The following is a 24525-nucleotide window of genomic DNA, read 5'->3' on the forward strand; positions in this document are numbered from 1 at the left end:
TTTACTGGGTAGATTTCTGGCCATTTTGGGAATACGTCTATGATCACTAGAGCGTATTTTGAGCCTTGACATTCGTTTAGTTCAATAAAATCCATGTGGATTGTGTGAAAAGGATGAGGTGGTGTGGGAAAATGACCTCTCTTTGGTCTAAGATTTCCTTGTACATTGTGTTTTTGGCAAATCATGCATGTTCTTACAAATTCTTTTGCTGAAGTTCCAAAATTTTGAGTATAAAAGTGTTTTGGAGATTATATCTACTATCCCTCCTGTTGATACATGGAGAGTAACTCCATGTGTCACTAAGGCTGCTGTTTTGTGTAGAGATTTTGGAAGTATTGGTTTTCCTTCACAAATCATCAAGTCATCTCTTAGTTGCGCTCCGCATTTCAGCCATTTCTTTTGCTGAGCTGTGGGAGCTGCCTTTTGTTCATCCTTTGTCAGTAAAATTGTTTCCCTTTGTAATTTCATAGTCATTCTTCTGATGTGCTGCACACTTGCAAATTGCTAAATGTCGCATCACATGAGGAGTTTCCTCCCATGTAAACAGATGTGTGCCATGATAAAACCTTCTCCACACACTAGAAACAAGAAACTAATTTCAACCGTTGTTACATCTTATTCACTTTTTTTTATAATACAGTTATTTTTTCAAATCTAATATCAATCAACTAATTTGCACATCAGCTTATAATGCGCTAAATTGACAGGTCAACAGAAATGCACGTTCAAAAGATTATCACAAAAGAGAATTTCCTCCATACAGTAAATTACTTGTGTTGCATCAATCAAGGAGAAAGCATCTCACAATTTATTGTATTACCAACTAAATTTATTGTCTGGTCACTGCTTGGTCATACCAGACTCTCTCTGTGTCTTTATTTTTCCTTCTCTGTTTTCACAAACGTTTCACCTATTGTCCTGCAAGCTGGAGAGTTAAATGTCAGTAGTGGGTAAATTCAGCAGTTGATAACAAAACTATTAAGTTTTTCCTGTTTTAACACCAATGTGAGATATAGAGGTGCACATATAGTGTGTGCTCTAGTGTAAGCTGCTCTTCATTGCATGTATGTGTGTTAGTACGCTTGCATGCAGGGCCTCTGGGCCTGTCTCACCCAAAAGGGCATTTTCTTAACAGTTGCCTTTCACTCGCGTGTGTTAAGAAAGGCAAATGTGCTTGTAGCAGTTGTGAGATTATTATGCTGTCATATATTACATTATACCTGTAATCAAAATGAGTGAATCATGATACTGCTGTAGGCCACATCATACTTCTTGTGTAATCAGTATGTAGTTTTAGTTTGCATCACACTTCTTAGTTAAAAGAATGTGAAAATCATTGGATTTATTAGATAGGTTTGTATTATCCTATACTGCTGATTTACTGTGAGTGAGTTACACTGTTTCATGACATTTCATACTGCCGAGTTATGAAGAGAATATTGTGTTCAGAGAATAGGGGCCTCTCTCTTTCTTTTTTTCTTTGTGATAGTAAAGAGAACAGAGCACATACCACGGGAGTGTCACCCCCACCCTTGGTGGAAGCAGAAAAACAGGGAGCCAAGGTCATAACTCAGGCTCACAAAGAGTCAGAAAGAATGTGAATACTTAGTTTTGTGGCTGTGGCGCATTCTGTATAGCTTCTTGTTGGGTCTAAACTCAGACCCCGCTGTATCCAGGACTTATTCCCATGAAAGAAAAACAAGGCAACAGTGTTCGATCGATTACTTGCGCAAGGGAGGCCTTTGGTCAAGAACTAGCTCTTGGAGCTCACGCTCCTAACCTGTCTCCAGCCCAAAGTCCTTCAAAGAGCAGCTTCCCTCGCAGCTATTTATTGACAAACTGTTACAGTTCACACAATAGTTTACAACACGTACCTCCCCTCTTAACCCCCCTTGGTTACAAAGACGAGGCACTGTATGTATATATGTGTGTGTGTGTGTGTGTGTGTGTGTGTGTGTGTGTGTCCTCCTGCTGGGCAGGAAGCTTACATCAAACAGACCTTCCAGATAGGATGTGTCTGTAATCAAACCTACAGCCCCTCACCCAAAAACTCAAGAATCTGGGGAGGGGGACTGTGGAACTGCTTTCATCCCACAGTTAAACAATGTAGAGATGGCAAGCATAAAAATGACGAACATTAACAATTCACTCTAACACTTCTTTTCTTTGTTTAGTAGCTTTCTGCCTTCACCTGAGGGTGTGCCCTAAGCATGTGACGTCAGGTCTCCATAATTGGAGTTTATTTAAAGATAAATAAGATGATTTCATATATTGCTCGCAGATCATGCACTAGACGGTATGTTGCAGTATTAGCCTGCTTCAACACTTAAGCACAACATCACTCTTTGTTTTATTATTATTATTATTATTATTATTATTATTATTATCCTGTCTCAAAACAGAAAATGAAATTGTAGTTGTTCTTGGCTGAGAAACACAAAACCTCTCTTTTTCAAAACAAGAAACTAAGTTTTAATTTTTCAGCCTTGTCACATAAAACAAAACAGACAACCCAGCACTCAGCTGGCTCTGGACTTATCATCATCAAGGACGCATGGTGAGAGCTACTTCAGAAGTTACAGTGCTCATCACTCAAGCAACATTTAAAAAAAGAAACAAAAAACAACACTCAGCACACTACACAGAGAACAACAACAAGACACAACTGAAGGTGTTGTTCTTGTTTGTTCTCCTTGAATTTTAGAATAAAGTTATTACATCTCCATTAGTAAATCATATGCCTAATCATTATGTGCCACTGTGATCCACAAGTATGATCACAAATTTATTCATTTTTCAACCCAACAAAACAAAAAACAAAACAAAACAAAAAACAAGTTACTGATGGCTTGAACACTTTACACACGAGTCAGGATGCAAAAAGGCTGCTGCCAAAGACAAATCAGAAGCGTGAGGGAAAAAAAACTGAGCCCACAGACAGCTTCATGTTTGAGCTTTAATAGCTCTGTTTCCCTCCCTCTGATGTGTTCTTATGCAGCTCCTGCTCTAAAAAATGTGTAACCTGCTCATCAGCTTAGCAGTGACCATATATTTAATTCAGCTTCTCAATTGTGTAGCTTTAGCTGTTGTATACAGGGTTTGGCTTATTAGTTGTTAGTATAAGATTGCTCTTCATCTCAACAAAGTCTCATCTAGGATGACAGGTTTAACCACATACATGTTTAATGAATCATTTTCATAACTTGAAATGCAAATAGAAATTGTACATTTCTTAAAATTATGCACACGTTTTGCAAACTACAAAGTTAAATGGTACTATTTACCTAAAAATGCAGCCAAGGCCTCAGGCATTTTTTATATAACCATTTAAAACTATTTACAAAACAATCAGGTGTGCTGCATCAAATAAGAAGGCACACAAATTATTTATGCAACTCTAAAAAATAGTTTCTGTCCACTATAAGACAGGGGAGAACACCACAGGCCTAAACCCTTCTGGTCTGACAAGAGGAGGTGTATCAGTCCAGTTTTCCATGTGGGGACAGCGTTTACACTGGAATCTGCCTTTGGTGGCTTTTTTTGGAGCAAATGTGACATTCACTACATGTGAAAACTCACTCTCTCCCTTTCTTTCGCTCGCCCGCTTTCTCTCACGGGTATCACTCCTAAAACTTCCCCCTCTTAAAACTGAATACACTGACATAAGACATGGACCTTCAAAGTAAAACAAGAAACAAATTACAAAGACGCAAACTTGAGACAGAGAGACAGACTGAAAGAATATAACCCTCAATACAAAATCTAAGTTTACAGCACCATATATGTCTCGAAAGACATTCCAAAAGAACTTTGACAGTTTGCAGCACATGTAACTGTGATTTCCAAAGCTGGCAAAATTCTTGTAATGCAATTAATTTTAAGTGGTACCTAGATTCTAGGTGGCCTAAAGGAAAGGAGACAAATTAAACTGTAGGTAATTTTAAGTATTGCATAATATCTTGTTAATTTTGTGGAAAATCCCCCCATCTTACATAGTAAACACGTTGTAATTTTCGAGATGTGGGCTGTAAAGTGGAGCAGAGTAACCTTGCTGGTTTCTTACAGGAAAGGAGACCCTCCATGAAATTAGACAATACTTAAAATAACTTATGCACGACTTAAGTTTACTTACAGTATTATTATTTCGTTGTTCCTGTAAAAACATAACCCCTTATTCTAGTCTGCTTACATTTAAGTATTTAAGTGCAATTACATTATAATTTTAAATGTAACACTTTGAAATTCCATTTGATTACAGGGGAATTTCCCCCTTAATTGCGAGCCATATTATAAAGTGCTACTACTACTACTACTACTACTACTACTTCTTCTGTTGGATGAAGGAGACTCTTGCTTTGCCGATCCTTGCCTTGACGTTTGCATCAGTTCCACTGGTCGATGATGCTGCCTAGGTAGGTAAAAGTCTGTACTTCCTCCCGAGGACTTCCACTAAGGATGATTAGGTTGTTATTATTGGACTTGATTTTAAGGATATTGGTCTTCTCCTTGTTGATGTGGAGTCCAACCTGTGCTGATGTGGCTGCCAATATGCTGATCTTTTCTTGGATCGGTTGCTGGCTGTGGGACAGAAGTACAAGGTCATCAGCAAAGTCTAGGTCATCAAGTTGACTCCACAGGGCCCACTGGATTCCATTCCTGCGTTCGCTGGTGGAAGTTTTCATAATCCACTTGATGACGATGAGTAAGAGGAATGGGGACAACAGGCATCCTTGTCGGACTCCGGTCTTCACTTGGAAACTGTTGGTAAGTTGCCCTCTGTGGATGACTCTGCAGGTCATGTCCTGATATGAGCTCTTGATCATGTTGATCATCTTTGCTGGGGTGCCATAATATCGAGGAGCTTCCAAAGGACCTCTTGATCCACACTGTTAAATGCCTTCTCATTGTCGATGAAGTTGATATACAATGATGTGTTCCACTCCAGAGACTGTTCCACTATGATGCGTAGTGTTGCGGTCTGATCTGTGCATAATCGGTTGTGTCGGAAGCCTGCTTGGTCATCTCGTAGTTGTAAATCTATAGTGTCCTTCATCCGCTCTAGAAGGATCCGATTGAAGACCTTGTCTGGTACTGACAGGAGTGTGATGTCCCTATAGTTGTTACAATTGCTAAGGTCACCCTTCTTGGGGAGCTTGATTAGATACCCCCCTTTCCAGTCAGTCGGTATCTCTTCTTTTTCCCAGATCTTCTCAAAGAGTGGACGTAGCACTCCACTGATACTCCACTGATGATTCCAAATCTACTTTCAGGGCCTCTGCTGGTATGTTGTCAGGTCCAGCAGCCTTTCCATTTTTCATTAGTGTGATAGCCTTCCTTATCTCTTCTCTGGTTGGCCTATCGCAGTTAATGGGTATATTTTCGTTGGCTGGACTGATGTCTGGTGGATTTGGTGGTGCTGGGCTGTTCAGGAGCTCCTCAAAGTGTTCAGACCATCTTTTCATCTGTTGTGCTAGTTCTGTGATGACCTTTCCCTCCTTGTCCTCGACAGGTTGTTCTGGCTTGCTGTACTTCCCAGACAATTTCTTGGTTATGTCATAAAGCTGTTTCACGTTACCATTATTAGCTGCCTGTTCTGCTTCAGCTGCCAGTCCATCTATGTAGACATTCTTGTCATTTCTGATGCTCTTCTTCACTACTTTGTGGGCTTCTGCAAATTCCGCTTCAATATTATGAAGTGCTATCCGTAAAACATCCAGTTATCAACTTCGCTTATTAACGCAGGCTTCTTGATTCAGTCTCTGTGCATGCTCATGTAAAACGGGGTGTTTGAGTGTGAAAAATTATCACAGCAGAACACAACACAGGTCCTGAGGACAAGGCAGAAGACCAATGCTTCGGAAACCAGGGATATGTTTTAAGTAGTCCAGAGTGTACTGTTGCAGTTGTTGTTTCATTCCCAAAGTGTCAGCTGTTAAACTTTAAACTCAATCAATTTGAGCACAAAGTTCTTAGAGGGCATTCAAGTCTGACACTCTTACAGAGAGCACACAGAGATTTTAAAACAGCTTTATTTCTTTCAGTTTTGGACAAATTAAAGTAAAATCCATCCATCCATCCATCTTCATCCGCTTTATCCGAGGCCGGGTCGCGGGGGCAGCAGCCTAAGCAGAGAAGCCCAGACCTCCCTCTCCCCAGCCACCTCCTCCAGCTTATCCGGGGGAACACCAAGGCGTTCCCAGGCCAGCCGAGAGATATAATCTCTCCAGCGTGTCCTGGGTCTGCCCCGGGGCCTCCTCCCGGTGGGACATGCCCGGAACACCTCACCCAGGAGGCGCCCAGGAGGCATCCTTGTCAGATGCCCGAACCACCTCAACTGGCTCCTTTCGATGTAGAGGAGCAGCGGCTCTACTCTGAGCCCCTCCCGGATGGCCGAACTTCTCACCCTATCTCTAAGGGAGAGGCCAGCCACCCTTCGGAGGAAGCTCATTTCTGCCGCTTGTATCCGCGATCTCGTTCTTTCGGTCACTACCCACAGCTCGTGGCCATAGGTGAGGGTAGGGACGTAGATCGACCGGTAAATTGAGAGCTTCGCTTTTACACTCAGCTCCCTCTTCACCACGACGGACCGGTGCAGCGTCCGCATCACTGCAGCCGCAGCACCAATCCGTCTGTCGATCTCCGGCTCCCTTCTCCCATCACTCGCGAACAAGACCCCGAGTTACTTGAACTCCTCCACTTGGGGCAGGAACTCATCCCCGACCCGGAGTGGGCACTCCACCCTTTTCCGGCTGAGAACCATGGCCTCAGATTTGGAGGTGCTGATCCTCATTCCCGCTGCTTCACACTCGGCTGCGAACCGCTCCAGTGCGAGCTGGAGGCCTTCACCTGATGAAGCCAACAGAACCACATCATCCGCAAAAAGCAGAGATGAGATTCTGAGGCCACCGAAGCGAAAGCCTTCCGCCACTTGGCTGCACCTAGAAATCCTGTCCATAAAAATTATGAACAGAACCGGTGACAAAGGGCAGCCCTGGCGGAGCCCATCACCCACCGGGAATGAGTCCGACTTATTGCCGGCAATGCGAACCAAACTCTTGCAACGGTTGTATAGGGATCGAATGGCCCGTAGCAATGGGCCAGACACCCCATACTCCCGCAACACCTCCCACAGGACACCCCGAGGGACACGGTCGAATGCCTTCTCCAAGTCCACAAAACACATGTAGACTGGTTGGGCAAACTCCCATGCACCCTCAAGTATCCTTGAGAGGATAAAAGTAAAATCATTCTCTGTATTGAATATTCTTTACTACAATGTTGTAACATATGACTGCTTTGATAGAACATTAAACCAAGCACAACAAACAAAAGTACATATATATACATAGTACATAGTTCTTCATTTATTTCAAAAATTTATTAGCTTCTTTAGGTTCTATTACTTAAATACAGCTCAAAAAATTGCATCTGAAAATGATCTTACCACAGCTCAGAATCTGTATCATAAGCATACCTCAATAAGATAGAGTGTGAACTTCCTGCTACAGAAGTTTTCTTCAGTAAGTTTAAGGATGAAACTGAAAATCTTAACACAGAATTTAAACAAACAAAGATGCTGGTATTCTGCTTAACTCTTACTCTGCTCTCTGACCTTCTTCATGTCCATCTTTGGTTTTTCACTCACAGCTCAGAACGTCGTGTTTCTTCTGATTTGAAGGCACCATGAACAACACAGCAAACCTGACCTCTCATCAAGATTTGTGGCGCAACATGACGGCTGCAAACACCACCTGGGTTCACCGTCCTGTTGAGGACCCAGTGATTGGCAGTGTCATTTCAGTAGTGGTTATAGTCATAGTCTTCATCACCATGGTTTCACTTGGATGCACCATGGAGGTGTCTAAGATTAAGGTGACCAAGAACAATAGTGAATTCAAAGGTATATGTGGTTTGTGTATATGCAAAAAAGTATTGTGACAAAGCTTTAAAAAATTACACGTAAGCAGGATTTTGGAAATGTCCGTATCCCTGACAACACATTCCAGTTCCCGCAAGGAATTGCTGGCCATGTTGAGATAAAAAGGATAAAATAAGTAAATATGGTTGATGTGAACTTCTCAACACATGTCTGCAGCAAACCATGCAATCCATTCATGAGAAATGACACAGGGAAAAAAGTATTAAACACATAAACATGAAGAAAAGGAGAAGCAAAAAGCTGTGGAAAGTCATGACGCCAGCTGAAATCAGTAAATAGAAAGCAATCCTGCCGCTTAATGCAAATTAATTTAAGCTGGTTCAGTCCCAACTGAGCCTATAAAAAGTAGTGGTGTGTGATACTGCATATTTTGGTATCGATCCGATCCCAAGAAAATACGGGCCAGTATTGCCGATACCGATACTTTTCAATAAATAAGGTGGACGCGTCATTGAATTGCTAAATCTCAATTAATTTCCATGACCTTAAGTGTTTTTTGTGATGTTTCCTTTTTTATTTCATAAATAGTTTAAACCCAGGACATAATTAGGACAAAGTTTATAATTAAATAGAAAAGGCTTTATTATTGTGGCGGGCCGTGGTCTGCGATGCCGCTGCAGGTGAGATGGCCTGCACGGCATCTACAATCACATCTCGCCGGCTTAAAACCGTTGCTCTGCTTCTGTTGTTTTTGTTGTTGATGTATACGGCTGGCAGCGGGAGAACTGCCGCCACTGAATGAACTGTTACAGCAACCGTGTTATTATTGTGAGTAATAAATGATGCTGCGAAGCATGAAAATGCCATCAGATTTAAGATTTTAGAAAAATCTTGAAGTGCACGCAAACCAGTAAACAAATTAAAACAAACACGTACTATTGAGAAACTATAACACAAAAATTACAATTAAAATTCTCAACAACAAAAACAACTGGTGAAAATATAATTAATATGTAAACAACTCAACAACCCCCAATGCCTCTAAGTCACATCATGTAACAGCGCAACGTCTAAACACAAGAGGGGGGAGGAGGAGCAAAATGTGCCTACCCTTCGCTGACACAGGAGCGGCGAGTCCAGCGACCTGGCTGTTTTGTCTCTGCCGAAAGCACAGCATTGCAAACAAGAGCAGAACTTAAAGTAAAGAATCGATCTCACCGGGCTAGTATCGATACGATACCGATGCCGACTTGGTATCGACACAATCAATATTTGGATCGATCCGCCCACCACTAATAAAAAGGTGTCTCATTCCCAAGGTGTCACACAAGAAACATCTGATGAAGGGTAAAACTAAAAAGATTTCTCAAGACCATGGCAAAGTTATTTTTGCAAAACATAGTGATGGCATTAGTTACAGAAGAATGTGTAGCACTGTTGGGGCCATAATGTGGAAGTGGAAAGAACATAATTTCACCGTAAACCAGACATGACCAGATGCTACCAGACAGACGAGTGAAAAGAAATATCAGAAGAGTTCAAGTCCAAGAGTCAAGGACAGAAATACCTGGAATCAGCAGGTGTGATTGATTCAAAGAAAACAATAAGTAATGCATTCAACCGCCATAGTCTGTAAGTACCCTCACAATGCAAGACTCCATTACTGAAGAGAAAGCATGTTGAAGCATCTTCAAAGTTTGCTGAATAACATTTAGACACATCTGTGAAATACCGGGGGAATATAGTCTGGTCTGGTGAGACCAAAACGGAACTCTTTGGATGCCGCAATGCACACCATGTTTGGAGGTCAAAAGGCACTGCACATCACCCCCAAATCACCATACCGACAGTGAAGTTTAAAGGTGGGAACATCATGGAGTGGGGCTATTTTTCAGCATATGGCATTGGCATGCTTCATATAATTGAAGGAAGGATGAATGGAAAAATGTACCAGGACATTCTTGATGAAAACCTGCTGTCATCTACCAGGATGATGACGATAAATCAAGGGTGGACGTCCCAAACACAGATCCAAGGAAACTCTTTTAGTTATGGACATGCCTGGTTTAAATTTCTTTGCATGTGTGGATTGGATGAGTTGTTAGTGACATCAGCCTTTGAAATGATGTCAGTACCACCTTTAGAAATATATTCAATTAGAAAATTGGTAAAGTGTTTAATATGGCACGGTGTCACCTGAATGAGCTGGAATCCATAAGTCACACGATCACTGCGGGATCACTGAGAGTTGAAAAACTCGAATTCTTTCGTCTGTAATAAAATGAAACGTTTGGCTGCTCTACCAGGTGTAACAATTAAGTTTAACATCCAGGCATCCATGAAAATGGAATTTATTAAATTTAACAGAGTTAGAAGTTAGCAGGGAGTTAGCTCACTAGTTTCCATCTAAATAAAGTCCTGACTGAGGGATTTCTGAATCAAATTAAGACGTACAGCTCTGCTATCACTTCTGACATAAATGAAGACAGGAAAGTAAACAGCAGTGATGTTTGTAGGGTTACTGAAGTTTGGCTAGCTGGTATAAAATGATGTGCCACGTGATCGCTAGCGACACAGCTATGGTAGCATAATATAAACAGTGAAGCTGGAGGATGAATGCTTACTTTTTTCCACTCGATAGAAGTTAACATGAGGATTCTCGATGGTCAGGGACAAATGCAATAGCATGGCAGGATGCTGTAAAGAGATCAAACTTCAGTCAAGAAGAAAAACTGAGATAATCAATCCACAATACGAGGTTAGTCATTCATATACTGCTACATGGGCTGGGGTGTAGTTAAAAACACAAAAGCCTTATTAAACGCAGGGTAGTTGGAGCCCGGAAGTAGGATTCATCATGTCATCACTTAAAGACCGGATAGGTGGCAAGAGTGAGGCAAGACTATGCTTCTCTGCTCCGACTGCTGCCCCACAACCTGATAAGCATCAGGAAATGGAAAGAGGGAAGGAAGGACAGATAATTGGAATAAAATCTTTAAATATTTGCAGATACAGGCTTTCTGAATAATACCTATTGCTATGAATACAGAATACATGAAAGTTTACCTTTTTGAATTGAAATGAACTTTTTCATAGTAATCTAACTTTTTGAACTGTGTTTATAGGTCCAGGGATATTATTTATGATCAGTTTTCTACCTTTTTCTGTTTCCAGTATCACCTCATGAAACCTAAGGGGGTGGCTATTGCAGTTGTGGCCCAGTATGTGATCATGCCTCTTACAGCCTTTTGCTTGGCTAAGGTTGGTGTTTATGTAAAGTTGAATAGGAAATAATTAGTAAATAATACACATACCAATACAAATCATACACGTTTATTTGTCTTCATATAAAGTTACAAATACGGACAGTGAGTTATGATTTGTGTCCCACAAAGTTTTTTGAAAGGGATTCATAACAAAAATGTGAAAATTACATTAACTGACTTAACTAAAAAGAAGATTAATATTAAAACAAATTAAAAAAAATAAAATAAAAGGCCTAAAAATTATTCCATACAATATAATCATTGTAAGTTATCTTCTGTTTAGCTGTTTACTGTATTTTCTTTGAGATGCTTTCGGCATACTTCGCAAGAGCTCTCATTTAGGATAATAAGGATCTTTATGATATAAAGGGACCTGATTATTTAAGATTTTCTATATGAGGAAAATAATTCTATATTCAACTCTGAATTTAACAGGGAACCAATGGAGAGAAGCTAATATCAGAGAAATATGATTTCTCATTCTAGTCTCATTTAGTACTCTCATTCTTCACCCTATAACATAAAGTGGCACAGTATTATTGAATTTGTGTTACTGTACCGGTATATAACTGACACCATATCAGCACTTGTATCACTGTTAGACCTTGTTATTGGTATGTGCAGCACCCTGTAAGATGTTATTGTGATTTTGTGTTACAGGGGTTCCAGTTCAGTGATGTAACAGCTGTGGTTGTTCTGGTCTGTGGCTGCTGTCCTGGAGGAACTCTCTCCAACACATTTACTCTGGCTCTAAAGGGGGACATGAACCTCAGGTACACATGGGAAGTTATATTCTTGTATCTCTCCAAAAGTTGAATCTGTTCATCTGGACGTAGCGTTTTGTGGGAGAAACGTTTCGTCACTCATCCAAGTGACTTCTTCAGTCTCAGCTGACTGCAGGTTTCCCCAAACCTTATAAACAGTACATTGCATCAAGACGTTATATTCTTGTAATACATTTATATTAAAAAATGTAATTTGAGGTGATCATAACCCTTGTCTTTCCCTTCAGCATCGTGATGACTTCCTGCTCCACATTGTTGGCTCTGGGTATGATGCCTCTCCTGCTCTACATCTACTGCCAGGGTTTCCCCAGCGTGCGGGACGCTGTCCCTTATGTTCAAATCATCTTATCGTTGGTCTTGATCCTTGTCCCGTGTGGCATCGGCATCCTCATCAAGACCTACAGGCCGCAGTATTCGAAGAGGGTCACAAAGGTTTGTGAAGAGTATGAAGGTCAGACAGATCACTAGAACTGATTAACTGTGTTGATTATTCAGTTAGTGCAGGGATGGCAAGTAAAGACTTCAATAACTGATATTTTTAATATTTGTTTAACAAAAAAATAAAAGAAAACAGAAAACCTGTGGATTCCATCATCTTAAAGACAGAGAAACTGATGACGTCTACTGAACTCTGTCTTTGAACTACTGTATTTTTTGGACCATAAGGATAATAAGGTGCACTGTTGATGAACGGGTCTGTTTTCATACATAAGGCGCATTAAGCGAAACAAAACAGTCAAACTTTACTCAACTCATTCTTGCTTCCTCCACTTCCACACCATTGATTCATTAATGCTGAATTCTCTCGCAGCTGCTCTATTTCCATGTTGTTGCAGTATATTAATGACTAACCTCGTGTTGTGGATTGATTATCTCAGTTGTTCTCCTGACTGAAGTTTGGTCCGTTTGCAGATTTTTGAGCGATGTGAACCACATAAAATCGGTTCGAGGTCAGTAAGCACAACCAGGATTCACACATAAGGTGCACAAGATTATAAGGTGCACTGTCGATTCTTGACAAAATTCAAGGATTTTACGTGCGGCTTACAGTGCGGAAAATACAGTAATACAATTCCTGAGACTTAATAAGACTTGGTAATTTGTAATTCGTAACTTTCAAACAGGCACCTAAAAGCTGATAACTCGTAGGCTGGACAGTAAATGGTTTATCACTAATTTACAGGTTTAGCCAGGAAAAATATTTTTTGGCTCTATAAAAAAGAGAATTTAAAATCCTCCTCATCACATACCAGCTCAAAGTTGATGAGCCAGGCGACGAAGGCTGTCCCAATTTGAAGGCTGCTCCAAATGCGTCCTTCTTGGCCCAACCTATCCCAGAATTCATAGCGCGGCCCAGCCAATTCCAGTTTCCAACATGGCGGCAGCTACTTAGTTTTAATATTACTCTTTCTGGGTCAAAAAATAAACTTTAATATATTTTCAGGCGAGAATGTAGCTGTGTAAACTTAAAATATCTGCTGGGTTTATCAAGACATCACACATTTGCAAAAATGCTCCGACGTTATGGAGAAGTTTTGAGAGTTCCCAAAAGTTTTGTGAGATCCCGAGTTACTTTTACGAGATCTCGCAAAAGTTTTGCGAAATCTTGCCAAAGTTCATCTTCATTTTTTTGTCTTCCATGTCCCTTGCGGGGCTCCGTATAGAACACATCAACAAACAGGTATACAGTCCCATAAGTCCTCGTGTCAGCGGCCCCTCCCTCTAGCGTGCTACATAGTCCCCCACCTGAAGGTGTCAGGTGGGGGACAACCCCATCACCCCATACAAAGTCATTCAAATGTCCAAGGGCCTTCTTCAGGCGAGTCGGCTGATTAAGGCCAGTGGGGAGAGAATCATCCTGATCAGAACACGTGATACCGGTGGCATCCCCTCCTCTAACCACAGGTGTGGCAAGTGGTCCATACGGCGAGATTCTGTCCTTGTACAACACCACTGTGTGCCCCTGCCCAGGCATGCAGATCGGGTACAGCACCTCTGATATCCGTGCCAAGAATTCTGCCGGCCCCTGCAAGTGGCTGCACAACTTGGGGGACACCCCCTTCTTGCGGACAGGGGAGTACACCCAGACCTTATCTCTAGGCACAAAGGCTCTACCCCGACACCTGATGTCGTAAGCCCTCTTCTGTCGCACTCCTGCACTGGCCAGGGCCTGGAGGGGGTAGTCATGGGCCACCTGTAGCTGCTCCTTCAGCCTCCTGAAGTAGTCCATCTCTTGCCCTCCAACGATCTCTGGCTCGGGTGGGGCCCCAAGCACCAAGTCCACTGGCCTCCGGAGCTCCGGCCCAAACATCAAGGCAGCGGGCGTTCATTAGCTGGACTCCTGGACCGCTGTTCAGTATGACCAGAGGGCCAGGGGCAAATGTCGGTCCCAGTCACGCTGGTGTTGGCTGGAGAGGACGGCGAGCCGAGTTGCCAGCGTACTGTTGAACCGCTCAACCAGGCTGTCGCTTTGTGGGTGGAGCGGCGTGGTCCTCGTCTTCTCCACCCCAAGCCATCGACAGACCTCGACAAAGATGATAGATTCAAAGTTACGCCCCTGGTCACTGTGAAGCTCAGCCGGGAACCCCCAAAAGGGCGAACATCTCATCCACCAGCTTTTCTGTGGTTATAGTTGCACTCTGATCGAGCACTGCGTACGCCTCAGGCCACTTTGTGAAATAGTCCCTGGTCACCAGCACATACCGGTTCCCCGACTCAGTGACGGGAAAAGGCCGTAGAACATCCACTCCTGTTCGCTGCATAGGGGCCCCCACCAAATACTGCTGCAGAGTGGCATGGGAGCACTGAGCTGGGACCTTTTGCACTGTGCAGGTGTCACAGCAATGAACGTGCAACTCCACATCTCATCTCTCTTCTCCCCCACCATCTCTGGTACATGAGGCTGTCAAGCAGCTCAAGGTTCTCCCACTGGGAGTGGTAGGCCTTCACCTCAAGCCATCCGCGCGGTTGGCCTTCAGAGCTGCTTCGCTGCAGCTGCCTTCCGTGCGACCAGCCTTCAGAGCTGCTCCTTCGCCGCTGCTGGCTCAGTGGCTGGCCTTCTGAAATGTTCTGCCATGGACTTTTGTGCCGTCGACCTGACATCCCTGTCCAATTTGGGGGCTGTGGCATCTCCAGTCAGGTCCTCACCTGGGCCAACGTAGCGTCAGCCTCCTGCTGCTGCCTCAACTGCTGCGTGGTTAACGGGAGTAGTCCTCCTTCACCAGAGGTGGTCTGGACAGCAGCCACCACTAGCGCTGCTTGGCCCCGTTCCTCCTTTCACCGGTAGTAGCAACACTCAAAGGCCACACAGGGACGTCTGGATGTTGCCATGCTGCCAGCCTGCTCTATCTTGAATCTCGAAGTCGTAACCTTGGAGTAGGCCAGCCAGTGGGCCACCTGACTTTCTGGATGCTTGAAGTTCAGGAGCCAGGTTAAGGACACATGGTCGGCATGGAGGAGGAAATGGCAGCAATTAACACCGGAAGTGCTGTACTGCTAAGAACTACAGCGAGCAGTTCGCGCTAGGTCACGCAGTAGTTCCTTTCGGCTCGGCCCAGTGCATGGCTGAAATAAGCCATGCGTTCTCCATCTTCATCCTGCTGGGACAGGACAGCCCCAACCCCCACATTGCTGACATCTGTGTCCACAATAAAAGGCCGCTGAGCTTCGGGATAGGCCAGAAGCGGGGCTTTTTTGAGGGCCTCTTTTAGTTGGAAAAAGGCAGCAGTGCAGGTGTCACCCCAGCTGAAGGGCTGGCCCTTATCAGTCAGGTGGTGGAGGGGGCTGGCAATGGTCGCAAACCCTTTGATGAAGCTCCGCAGCTCTCTGACGTTTGAAGGGGTCGGCCAGGCTCGGACTGCAGCCACCTTTGCTGGGTTAGTGGCAATACCTATAGCTGACCACGTGGCCCAGGAACATGGTCTCCCTTGCCAACAGCTGACACTTTGCAGGGTTAAGCCGCAGCCCGGCCAAATGGCAGCGAAGACCTCACTCAGGTTGGACAACGCTCTGTCGAAATCACTGCCATGCACTAGCAGGTCATCCTGATACACAACATGGCTATGAGGGATGTTCACGAGTACTCTCTCCATCAGCCTCTCGAACGTTGCTGACCTATTGCAGATTCCGAATGGCATGACTCTGAAATGCTACAGCCCCTGTCCGATGGTAGGTCTTGCTTCGGGGGATAACTTCACCTGCCAGTAACCACTGTGTAGGTCTAGGGAGCTGAACCAGCTGGAACCAGCAATGTAATCCAGGGCGTCGTCTATCTGCGGAAGCGAATATGAGTCCTTCGTGGTGACCGCATTGAGATGGTGATAATCCACGCAGGCTGCCATCCTTCTTCCCCACCAGGACCATGGGTGCTGCCCATGGGCTTTCCGAAGGCTCGATCACCCCAGCAGGAGCCATCTCACAGATCTTCTCCTCTGCCACCTGTTGTTTCAAGAGGGGCAGTTGTTTGGGGTGCAGACGGACGGTTCGAGCAGCGCGGGTGTTGATAGTGTGTTGAACCACGCCCGTCTGCCTGCAGTCTTTGTCACTAGCGGCAAAGATGTCCACGTTCTCATCCAGGAGGCACCTCAACCGGTGACGCTGGTCGGTGAGACTTGTGCTGTGCTGCCACAGTTGATGAACAGCTTGGGTTGGCACAGTCGAGAGAGATTTGTCGGATTTAGAAGTTTGGGCTGAGGTGAGCAGAGATGGTCCAGAGCCACTGGTGGTAATCAAGGTGGCATTAGTGTCTGAAGTCTGTTGGGCGGCAGCTGCCTGAAGCCGGTCTTGCCCGTCTCTGGCTCCCTCCTTTCCCGCCTTTAACTGCACTGGAGTCTCTGTACCAAGGGTGATGGCCAGCTTCACGGTGTCAACGCAGGCCCCCCAGCAGGTCAGTAGATCAAGGCCGATGATGCACTGGTCATGGATGTCTGCAAGCCAGAAATCATGCACCAGCTCCAGGTCCTTCACCTGGATCCGCAGGGGTTTCTTCCCCCCATGTCAGTCCTCTGCCCGGTAAGCGTCATCAGCTCAGTGTCGGTGCATGGGTCTAGACTAACTTTTTCCCACGGTTGCACTGGTGCGCCTAACTTTTTTTCTTAGGTGCACCAGCACAAAGTTAGGTGCTCCCAAATTTTTAAATTGCTGTTCATACAGACAATATTGATTTGTAAATGATTAACTAACAATCTTGTGAACACAAAGTTCTTTATTTAGAGTACATTTCTACAAGAAAGATAAGTTACCGTATTTTTTGGACCATAAGGCGTGCCGGATTATAAGGCGCATTAAGCAAAACCAAACAGTGAAATAAGTCAAACTTTACTCAACTCATTCTTCTTGCTTCCTCCACTTCCGTTTCCGTACCATTTATTCATTCATGTTGAATTCTCTTGCAGCTGCTCCATTCCCATGTTCTACTGCATGACTGAAAGAGTTTGAAATCCACTTTGTAAACATGTCTTTTAACAGGTGCCATTTTGGGGTCCTTATACACACACAATACGGGAATATTATGTTGAAGCACGGTATGTATTACTCCGCGAGGCTCCTGACTACGGTAGCAATGCTCCAACAATCCATCAAGGGGTGTGGCTTACCAAAGTCATACTAAAACATTTTGACAGATTTCTGAGGGTCGGGTACCACATAAAATCAGTTCGCCGTCAGTAATCACAATCAGAATTCATACACAAGGGACACTTTTGAGGAAATGAAAGGATTTTAAGTGCAACTTATAGTCCGAAAAAGTTCTTGTGCTTAAAGTACTTCACTGAGCTAAAATTTAAACTTAAAATATCTCAAGATATATAAGATAAAAAGAAAGTCAAAATTAAAAATGCCTCAAAGGCTTCGAACTGAACATCTCAATATCTGAACATCTTACATTGAGCATGGGCATCTGAGAGGTTCCACCCTTGACTATCTCTGATTGGTTTAATTCAATTCAATTCAATTCAATTTTATTTATATAGCGCCAAATCACAACAAAAGTCGCCTCAAGGCGCTTTATATTGTACAGTAGATCGCACAATAATAAATACAGAGAAAAACCCAACAATCATATGACCCCCTATGAGCAAGCACTTTGGCGACAGTGGGAAGGAAAAACTCCCTTTTAACAGGAAGAAACCTCCGGCAGAACCAGGCTCAGGGAGGGGCGGCCATCTGCTGCGACCGGTTGGGGTGAAAGAAGGAAGACAGGATAAAGACATGCTGTGGAAGAGAGACAGAGATTAATAACAGATATGATTCGATGCAGAGACGTCTATTAACACATAGTGAGTGAGAAAGGTGACTGGAAGGGAAAAACTCAATGCATCATGGGAATCCCCGGCAGCCTACGTCTATTGCAGCATAACTAAGGGAGGATTCAGGGTCACCTGGTCCAGCCCTAACTATATGCTTTAGCAAAAAGGAAAGTTTTAAGCCTAATCTTGAAAGTAGAGATAGTGTCTGTCTCCCGAATCCAAACTGGAAGCTGGTTCCACAGAAGAGGGGCCTGAAAACTGAAGGCTCTGCCTCCCATTCTACTTTTAAATACTCTAGGAACAACAAGTAAGCCTGCAGAGCGAGAGCGAAGTGCTCTAATAGGGTGATATGGTACTACAAGGTCATTAAGATAAGATGGGGCCTGATTATTTAAGATCTTGTATGTGAGGAGCAGGATTTTGAATTCAATTCTGGATTTAACAGGAAGCCAATGAAGGGAAGCCAAAACAGGAGAAATATGCTCTCTCTTTCTAGTCCCTGTCAGGACTCTTGCTGCAGCATTTTGGATTAGCTGAAGGCTTTTCAGCGAGTTTTTAGGACATCCTGATAATAAGACCACAATATGGGCGTAATGTGTGACTGTTGCTGACCACATGGAGACTTTCAGAGTTGATGAGACTTTTTTTTTCTTTTTACTCAAACGGCTGGTCGCACCGATGCAATCTAGGATTTTATTGGGGGAACATTAACACATTAACACATGAATGTGCAGGTGTCGCGAGTGCTTTGTGGGAATTCCCTCCCATTTCCCCTTTCTGCGCATCTGTGCAGAGACAAGCGCATGACACACAAATCGATCGAACAGCAGCAGCATGGAGTCGGTGCTGCGGCGCTTCAGCGGCACGTTCAGCTACTCTAAGCAGCACCTTCATGATTGGTTTAGGCCACGATAATGTTGTCTGCTGTTGGCTACGCAGAGTCTTTCAGAGTTGCGGAGACTTTTTCTTTTTACTTGAACGGCTGGTCGCACTGGTGCAACCTAAGATTTTTTTAGTTGCACCATTGAGAAATTAGGTCACATTTGAGACCAAATTGGTCTCACTCTAGAGCCCTGCGGTGGGTGACCAGCCTACCACAAGCGGCCCAGACGTCCCCGGGAGCACACAAGGTCGTAATAGGGAAATGGTAGACCCTGCATCTACCATGGCCCGGCAGGGCTGGTCCTCAATGCAGCAGTGCAGATAGAACCCTTTGACGTGCTCAATTCGGCCTACCACAGTGCATCTTCCTTGGAGAGGGGCAGGCAGCTGGAGCAGAGATCCCCTTACTAGACCACTCCACCGCCGTTTCCCTGTGGCTGCATAGCGCTGCCCTTCAGGGTGGGTGCTGGGCAGTCGTGTGCCACGTGGCCAGGCTCATCTGGTAGCAGTGGTCCGTTGGTTCACAAGGACGTCTTCAAAGTACTGAGGGTTGCAGTTGGCAAACCTCAGCTGCCTCCTCCTTCTCGTCGCAGTCTGCGGCCCTGGTGCATGGGTAGTGTGGAAGAGTTCCTTGTTGGTTAGGTCGTGAGGCGAGCACCAATTCAGCTCATACAGCCTCCAGGAGTGCCTCACAGAAGGGACCGAGGCATGGCAAGGCGGACATGTTGATGCAGCCACTATGGAGAAAGTGCTTGCAAAAAGGCATACAGACTGAGCTTCTCCCAGGCAGCTGGTGGAAACTCCGGGCATGACGAGCATGCAACTGCACATCCGCTGCAAAGGTGCCCAGGCTCTCCCCTTCCTGACGATTCCGGTTGGCCAGCTGCTCCCTGCTCTGGTCAGTGGAGCGCCACTGCCCAAAAAGTACTTGCAATGCATCTCCCTCTAATGCTAGCGCCAGGTGCGTGGCTGCCTCATCGTCACTCCAACCACTGTGCCTTGCCACTAGCTGGACTTGTGAGAGGTAGGGCTCTAGTGAGGTCACTCCGTTGTACTTTGGTATCTTAGCTGGCATTTTGGGCATGGTCCCACATAGCAAAATTGGTATGGCCCCGATCTGGCCCACACAATGTGCTTACACATGGCCCACATACCGAATGACGGCCCTTTGGTGGTCCAGATCTGGTTTGCCAGAGGTGGCCCACACATGGGCCAGCACAACGCCAGTTGCAGACACACTGGTGGTTCTGTGCTGGCCCAGGACAGTTTCAGCTCTGGCCCCAGATGTCAGCCTAATGTGTACCTTAATCAAGCCATGTAATAACAACATGTGCTGGAACATAATACCGCAAAAGTAACATGAAGAAACTCTGTTCAGACAGTGAATGGAAGATTCTTTTATAGCGCTCTTCTACTCTGCTGGATTACTCAAAGTTCTTTATACAACACGCCATATTCACCCAATCAAACACTGTCTCTTAACTGAGTGCTTCCTAACTACATTCATACACATTCACATTCTTGATATGCAGACTGGAGGAGCCAGGGATTGAACCACTAACCGTCCGATTAGTAGGTGACCTGCTCTACTGCCTGAGCTACAGCCACCCGCTGGCAAAGATGAGTAAACCGTCACTAGGTGTTGGATAAAGTGTACACTCACAAACCTGTCAAATCTGCATTTGAAACGTTGGCTACCATAGCAGTATAGTATTGCAACATGGCATTTGGGTCTTCTAACTAAAATAGGAAAATAGGAACATAAATAGTGCCATCATTGTCAGACCTGGCCCACATCTGGTTGACATACACTCTGCCATGACACCAGTCAGTCGGAAGTGCCAGCTTGATGCCAGATCCGGGCCAGACCTGTTTTCTATGAGCCTGGGCCACATATACCAAACCAAAATCAAGCCAGATATGGCATGCCATCACATAGACAGTGCCATCTATGCCAGGCCTGGCCCATATCCGGATGACATACATCTTATCATGCCAGAAGTAAACCAGCAGTGCCGGCTTGATACCAGATCCGGGCCAGACCTGCTTGCTATGTAGGGCTGCATGCTGCTGGGAGCTCGGCATGGCCGTCAATGGAGACAGCACATCAATCGGAGACACCGCACCATGAAGCGCCGTCTCAGCTTGGTCTAGTCTCTGAATCTCTCTCTACATCCTGGTAGGGGTGAGCTATCCCACTTCTGACACCAATGTGGTGTATCAGATATGATATAATATGATTATTTGGGTTTTCTTTGTTTTCACTGGATTATTCTAGGGTCTTTACCTTACAACATAAAGTGCCTTAAGTTGCCTCAATTCAACTTGAGTTGAGTTGAATTGAATAGACAACAGTCAGAAATGATGAGGATGGAACAATCCCAATGGCTTCCACCTGAGAAACCATTCCTGTTTTGAGTGTTGTCTTATTGTTGCCTCTCTGGCACACCTGTTGTTGATTTCATCAACATCCAAGCCACTAAAATCGATTAACAACCCCCTTTCCTACTTAACTGACCAGAAAGAGAGAAGTCAAAAAGTCAAAAGAGAAGTCAAACACTGATTTATTCCCTCTCTTTTTGCTTTTGTTAGGTAGGGATCATTATAATGCTGATTTTTACTGTGGTGACCTTGATCTTAACCGCTATTGGAATCGGACACTACGTCCTGACTGTGCTGTCTCCTTCACTCTTGGCCATTGCTGGTCTCATGCCTTTGATAGGCTACTGCTTTGGATATGTCTTTTCTGCAATCTTCAGACTCAGCCACAGGTAGGTTATTTGTTTAATTCAGTCATGGATCGATATTAACGCTATCAATGATGAGCTTTTGAACATGTATACATACATATATATATATGTCTATATATATATAGATATATAGATATGTATATAGATATTTTGTAAATAATCCTTCCATGCCTTCAGAGAGGGGAGGACCGTTTCCATGGAAACAGGCTGTCAGAATGTCCCGCTGTGCACCACCATATTGAAGGTAGCTTTCCCTGACGAAGTGGTGGGTCCTCTGTATCTATTCCCGACAGTCTACATGGTGTTTCAGTTGTTGGAGGCAGCGATGATCATCATGCTGTTTTGGTGCTACCAAAGGTTTAAGAGAAAAGAGAAAGGTAAGAGTAACAGCAGGTTTCAGAGGTTACATTTTAACACAGGCCTTTTATGACACGAAAAAAAAACCCTAAGAGTTTACAGATGTCTGGCTGGTCATTATTTCACAAAAATTCTACTGTGACTTGATGTAGTGTGGGTTTGGATATTGTGGACATCTGAAGTGGGCAATGCTAGAAAAAAGTTTGAGAGCCACTGGTTTAACTGGGTTAACTCACTAAACTACATCCAGGTCTCAGCATCTCAGATTGGGGGGTTTGCATTACTGAAGTTGCTATATTTCAGATATTTTAGATTAATCATTTTTTAATTTTGCGTTTGAAAAAACAGTACTTTTTGCACTACACAAAGTATAGAGCAGAAAAACACAGATATATTCTCCCCAAAGTACTTTATTGTACCTTTATGGGCTTGTAAATTGGGTGATACCTTCTAAGGTACTCCTGTTGTACCATTTCATGTTGTAGGTTATGGAGACCAGTCTTGAACCACTAATGACAATTTTATACTCTCATGTACTGGTACCCAAACTGACCTTTTAAAAAGGTGCCACGTTAGATACAATGTAATTTGTTCTATACATTTCATTATTAATAATGTATTTGCTTTGATTGTTAGTCATTTGAGTGGTCTCATTGATCACCGAAAGCATTATGTGCCTCATAACGCATAATCAAGTCTGTCAAATGGTATTAAATACTCAAGCACACTTGAGCCTCAATTGCAGGTATGAGACAGTTAAATGCAAATTTATGGCACTCTGCATTTAATCATTAGTTATTCATTATTATTTACATCTGGCTCTCTTAAATAGTAGTATTCAGTTCAATTCAACTTTATTTTATTTATATAGAGCCAAATCACACCAGTAGTTACCTCTAGGGACTTAATATATTAATATATTATATATAATATATAATATAATGATATTATTTTATATGTAATATACAATACCCTATATATATATTCACCAGCAGGCTCAGGGAGTGGCAGCTATCAGTTGCGATTTGTTGGAGTGGGGTGGAGGAAGACCTAGTTTACGTTGTTCTTCTAGACACAGGAACTTCAACACACACAGTACATTACTGAACACACAGCCTGGTTGGAAGCAGGAAGTAGGTGGAGCCACGCCAGTCTTGACTGGTCCTAATTTATAGCCAGCTCCATTCAGTCATCAACCAATAGTCAGCCTCCATCTGGAACTTACATAAGCAAAAAAAGCAGCAGAGAAAATGAACAATTCCACCATCAGGTGTGAAGGAGCGAAAACAATACACAAAATTATGACAGGAGTTGTAACAAACTACAAGCACCAATGAGGAACAGAAGCAACAAAAAGGTTTCTGGCTAAGAGTCTCTGCTGCCTGTACTTATTTTCCATTTTCCACAAAAAAGGCAAAACAAATTCAAAAACCTCCATCAAAGAATAACTTTGTGATTTTTTTTTTCTAGGTAGATGAATAACCAGACCTTAGGATTTCACATTTAACCACAGGTTGAGTAACTTTTGTGCCAAATCTTGGTTTGTGTTAATGCATCTGCTTGTCTGACCCACAGAAACTTACCAGGCTGCTGCCACTGGAGGGGATCTGAAAGAGTCTGATGTGTGATGTCAATTACCACTCATATATTTCCCTATTAGCATGAACTCTTACACCAAAGGGGCTCCAAACGAAGTAAACAAAAATCCTACAGCTTACTAAACAAACAGAAAAATGTGCATGATTATTATACCATATTTTTATCTGAAACCTGTAAATGTATTAGTAACTTCAGTTATAAAACACTAATGAAGACAAAATACAGTTTTAAATAAATGTTTGAAAATTCTGATAAGTCTATCTTTTTCCTACATCATACAAACACAAAGTTTCCACTTAAAATAAATAAATTATGTACATAAATGTTTTTTTTCCAAGCTCTTGTCCACCAAGTACAAACAAGTATGACTGAGAAAGAAGCTACAGGAAATGCCAGGAAACACGTCCACCATCTCATGGATTGCTACATTACAGGCCCCAGTATGATAGATGAGCAGAGCTCTGTCTGATTCGGTGATATGCACTACATGAGCTCCACAGAGCACTGTCCAGTTTCCATACATGTTCACCTCGTACACCTCAGACTTTCAGTAGAACTCAAGGTTGTGCTGCCCACAGAAACACTGAGGATTCTGCAATGGTTAGATGTAAACATGATGGACGGGAGGATGAGTACAGCCCACTAGTGGATGATTTTGTTGAGTGATGTGAACAAGACAAGAGATGTGGTGCTTGACTTCAGAAGGAAGTGCACATTACGTAGACCATCACTGTCCAGGGATAGGATAATGTCCCAGTCCTC

The 24525-nt window shown here is 43.7% G+C and overlaps 1 protein-coding gene across 3 annotated transcripts in view; it reads left to right on the forward strand.

The window, feature by feature from the left end:
• The window catches only part of LOC100708164 (sodium/bile acid cotransporter), a 34307-nt gene extending 10295 nt beyond the window's left edge, over positions 1–24012 (forward strand). For 2 of the 3 annotated variants that reach the window (XM_005475046.4, XM_019346214.2), the window contains exons 3-9: positions 7648–7872; positions 11054–11140; positions 11806–11918; positions 12158–12362; positions 21650–21828; positions 21985–22184; positions 23740–24012. In XM_005475046.4, the coding sequence (XP_005475103.1) occupies positions 7684–7872; positions 11054–11140; positions 11806–11918; positions 12158–12362; positions 21650–21828; positions 21985–22184; positions 23740–23792 (1026 nt within the window). In that variant the 5' untranslated portion in view covers positions 7648–7683 and the 3' untranslated portion in view covers positions 23793–24012. The remainder of the gene's footprint in view (positions 1–7647; positions 7873–11053; positions 11141–11805; positions 11919–12157; positions 12363–21649; positions 21829–21984; positions 22185–23739) is intronic. The other variant, XM_005475047.4, reaches the window with a different exon arrangement.
• The last annotated feature ends 513 nt before the right edge of the window (positions 24013–24525 follow it).

Source organism: Oreochromis niloticus, linkage group LG15 (genome assembly GCF_001858045.2).
Source record: "Oreochromis niloticus isolate F11D_XX linkage group LG15, O_niloticus_UMD_NMBU, whole genome shotgun sequence".
Lineage (NCBI taxonomy): Eukaryota > Metazoa > Chordata > Actinopteri > Cichliformes > Cichlidae > Oreochromis > Oreochromis niloticus.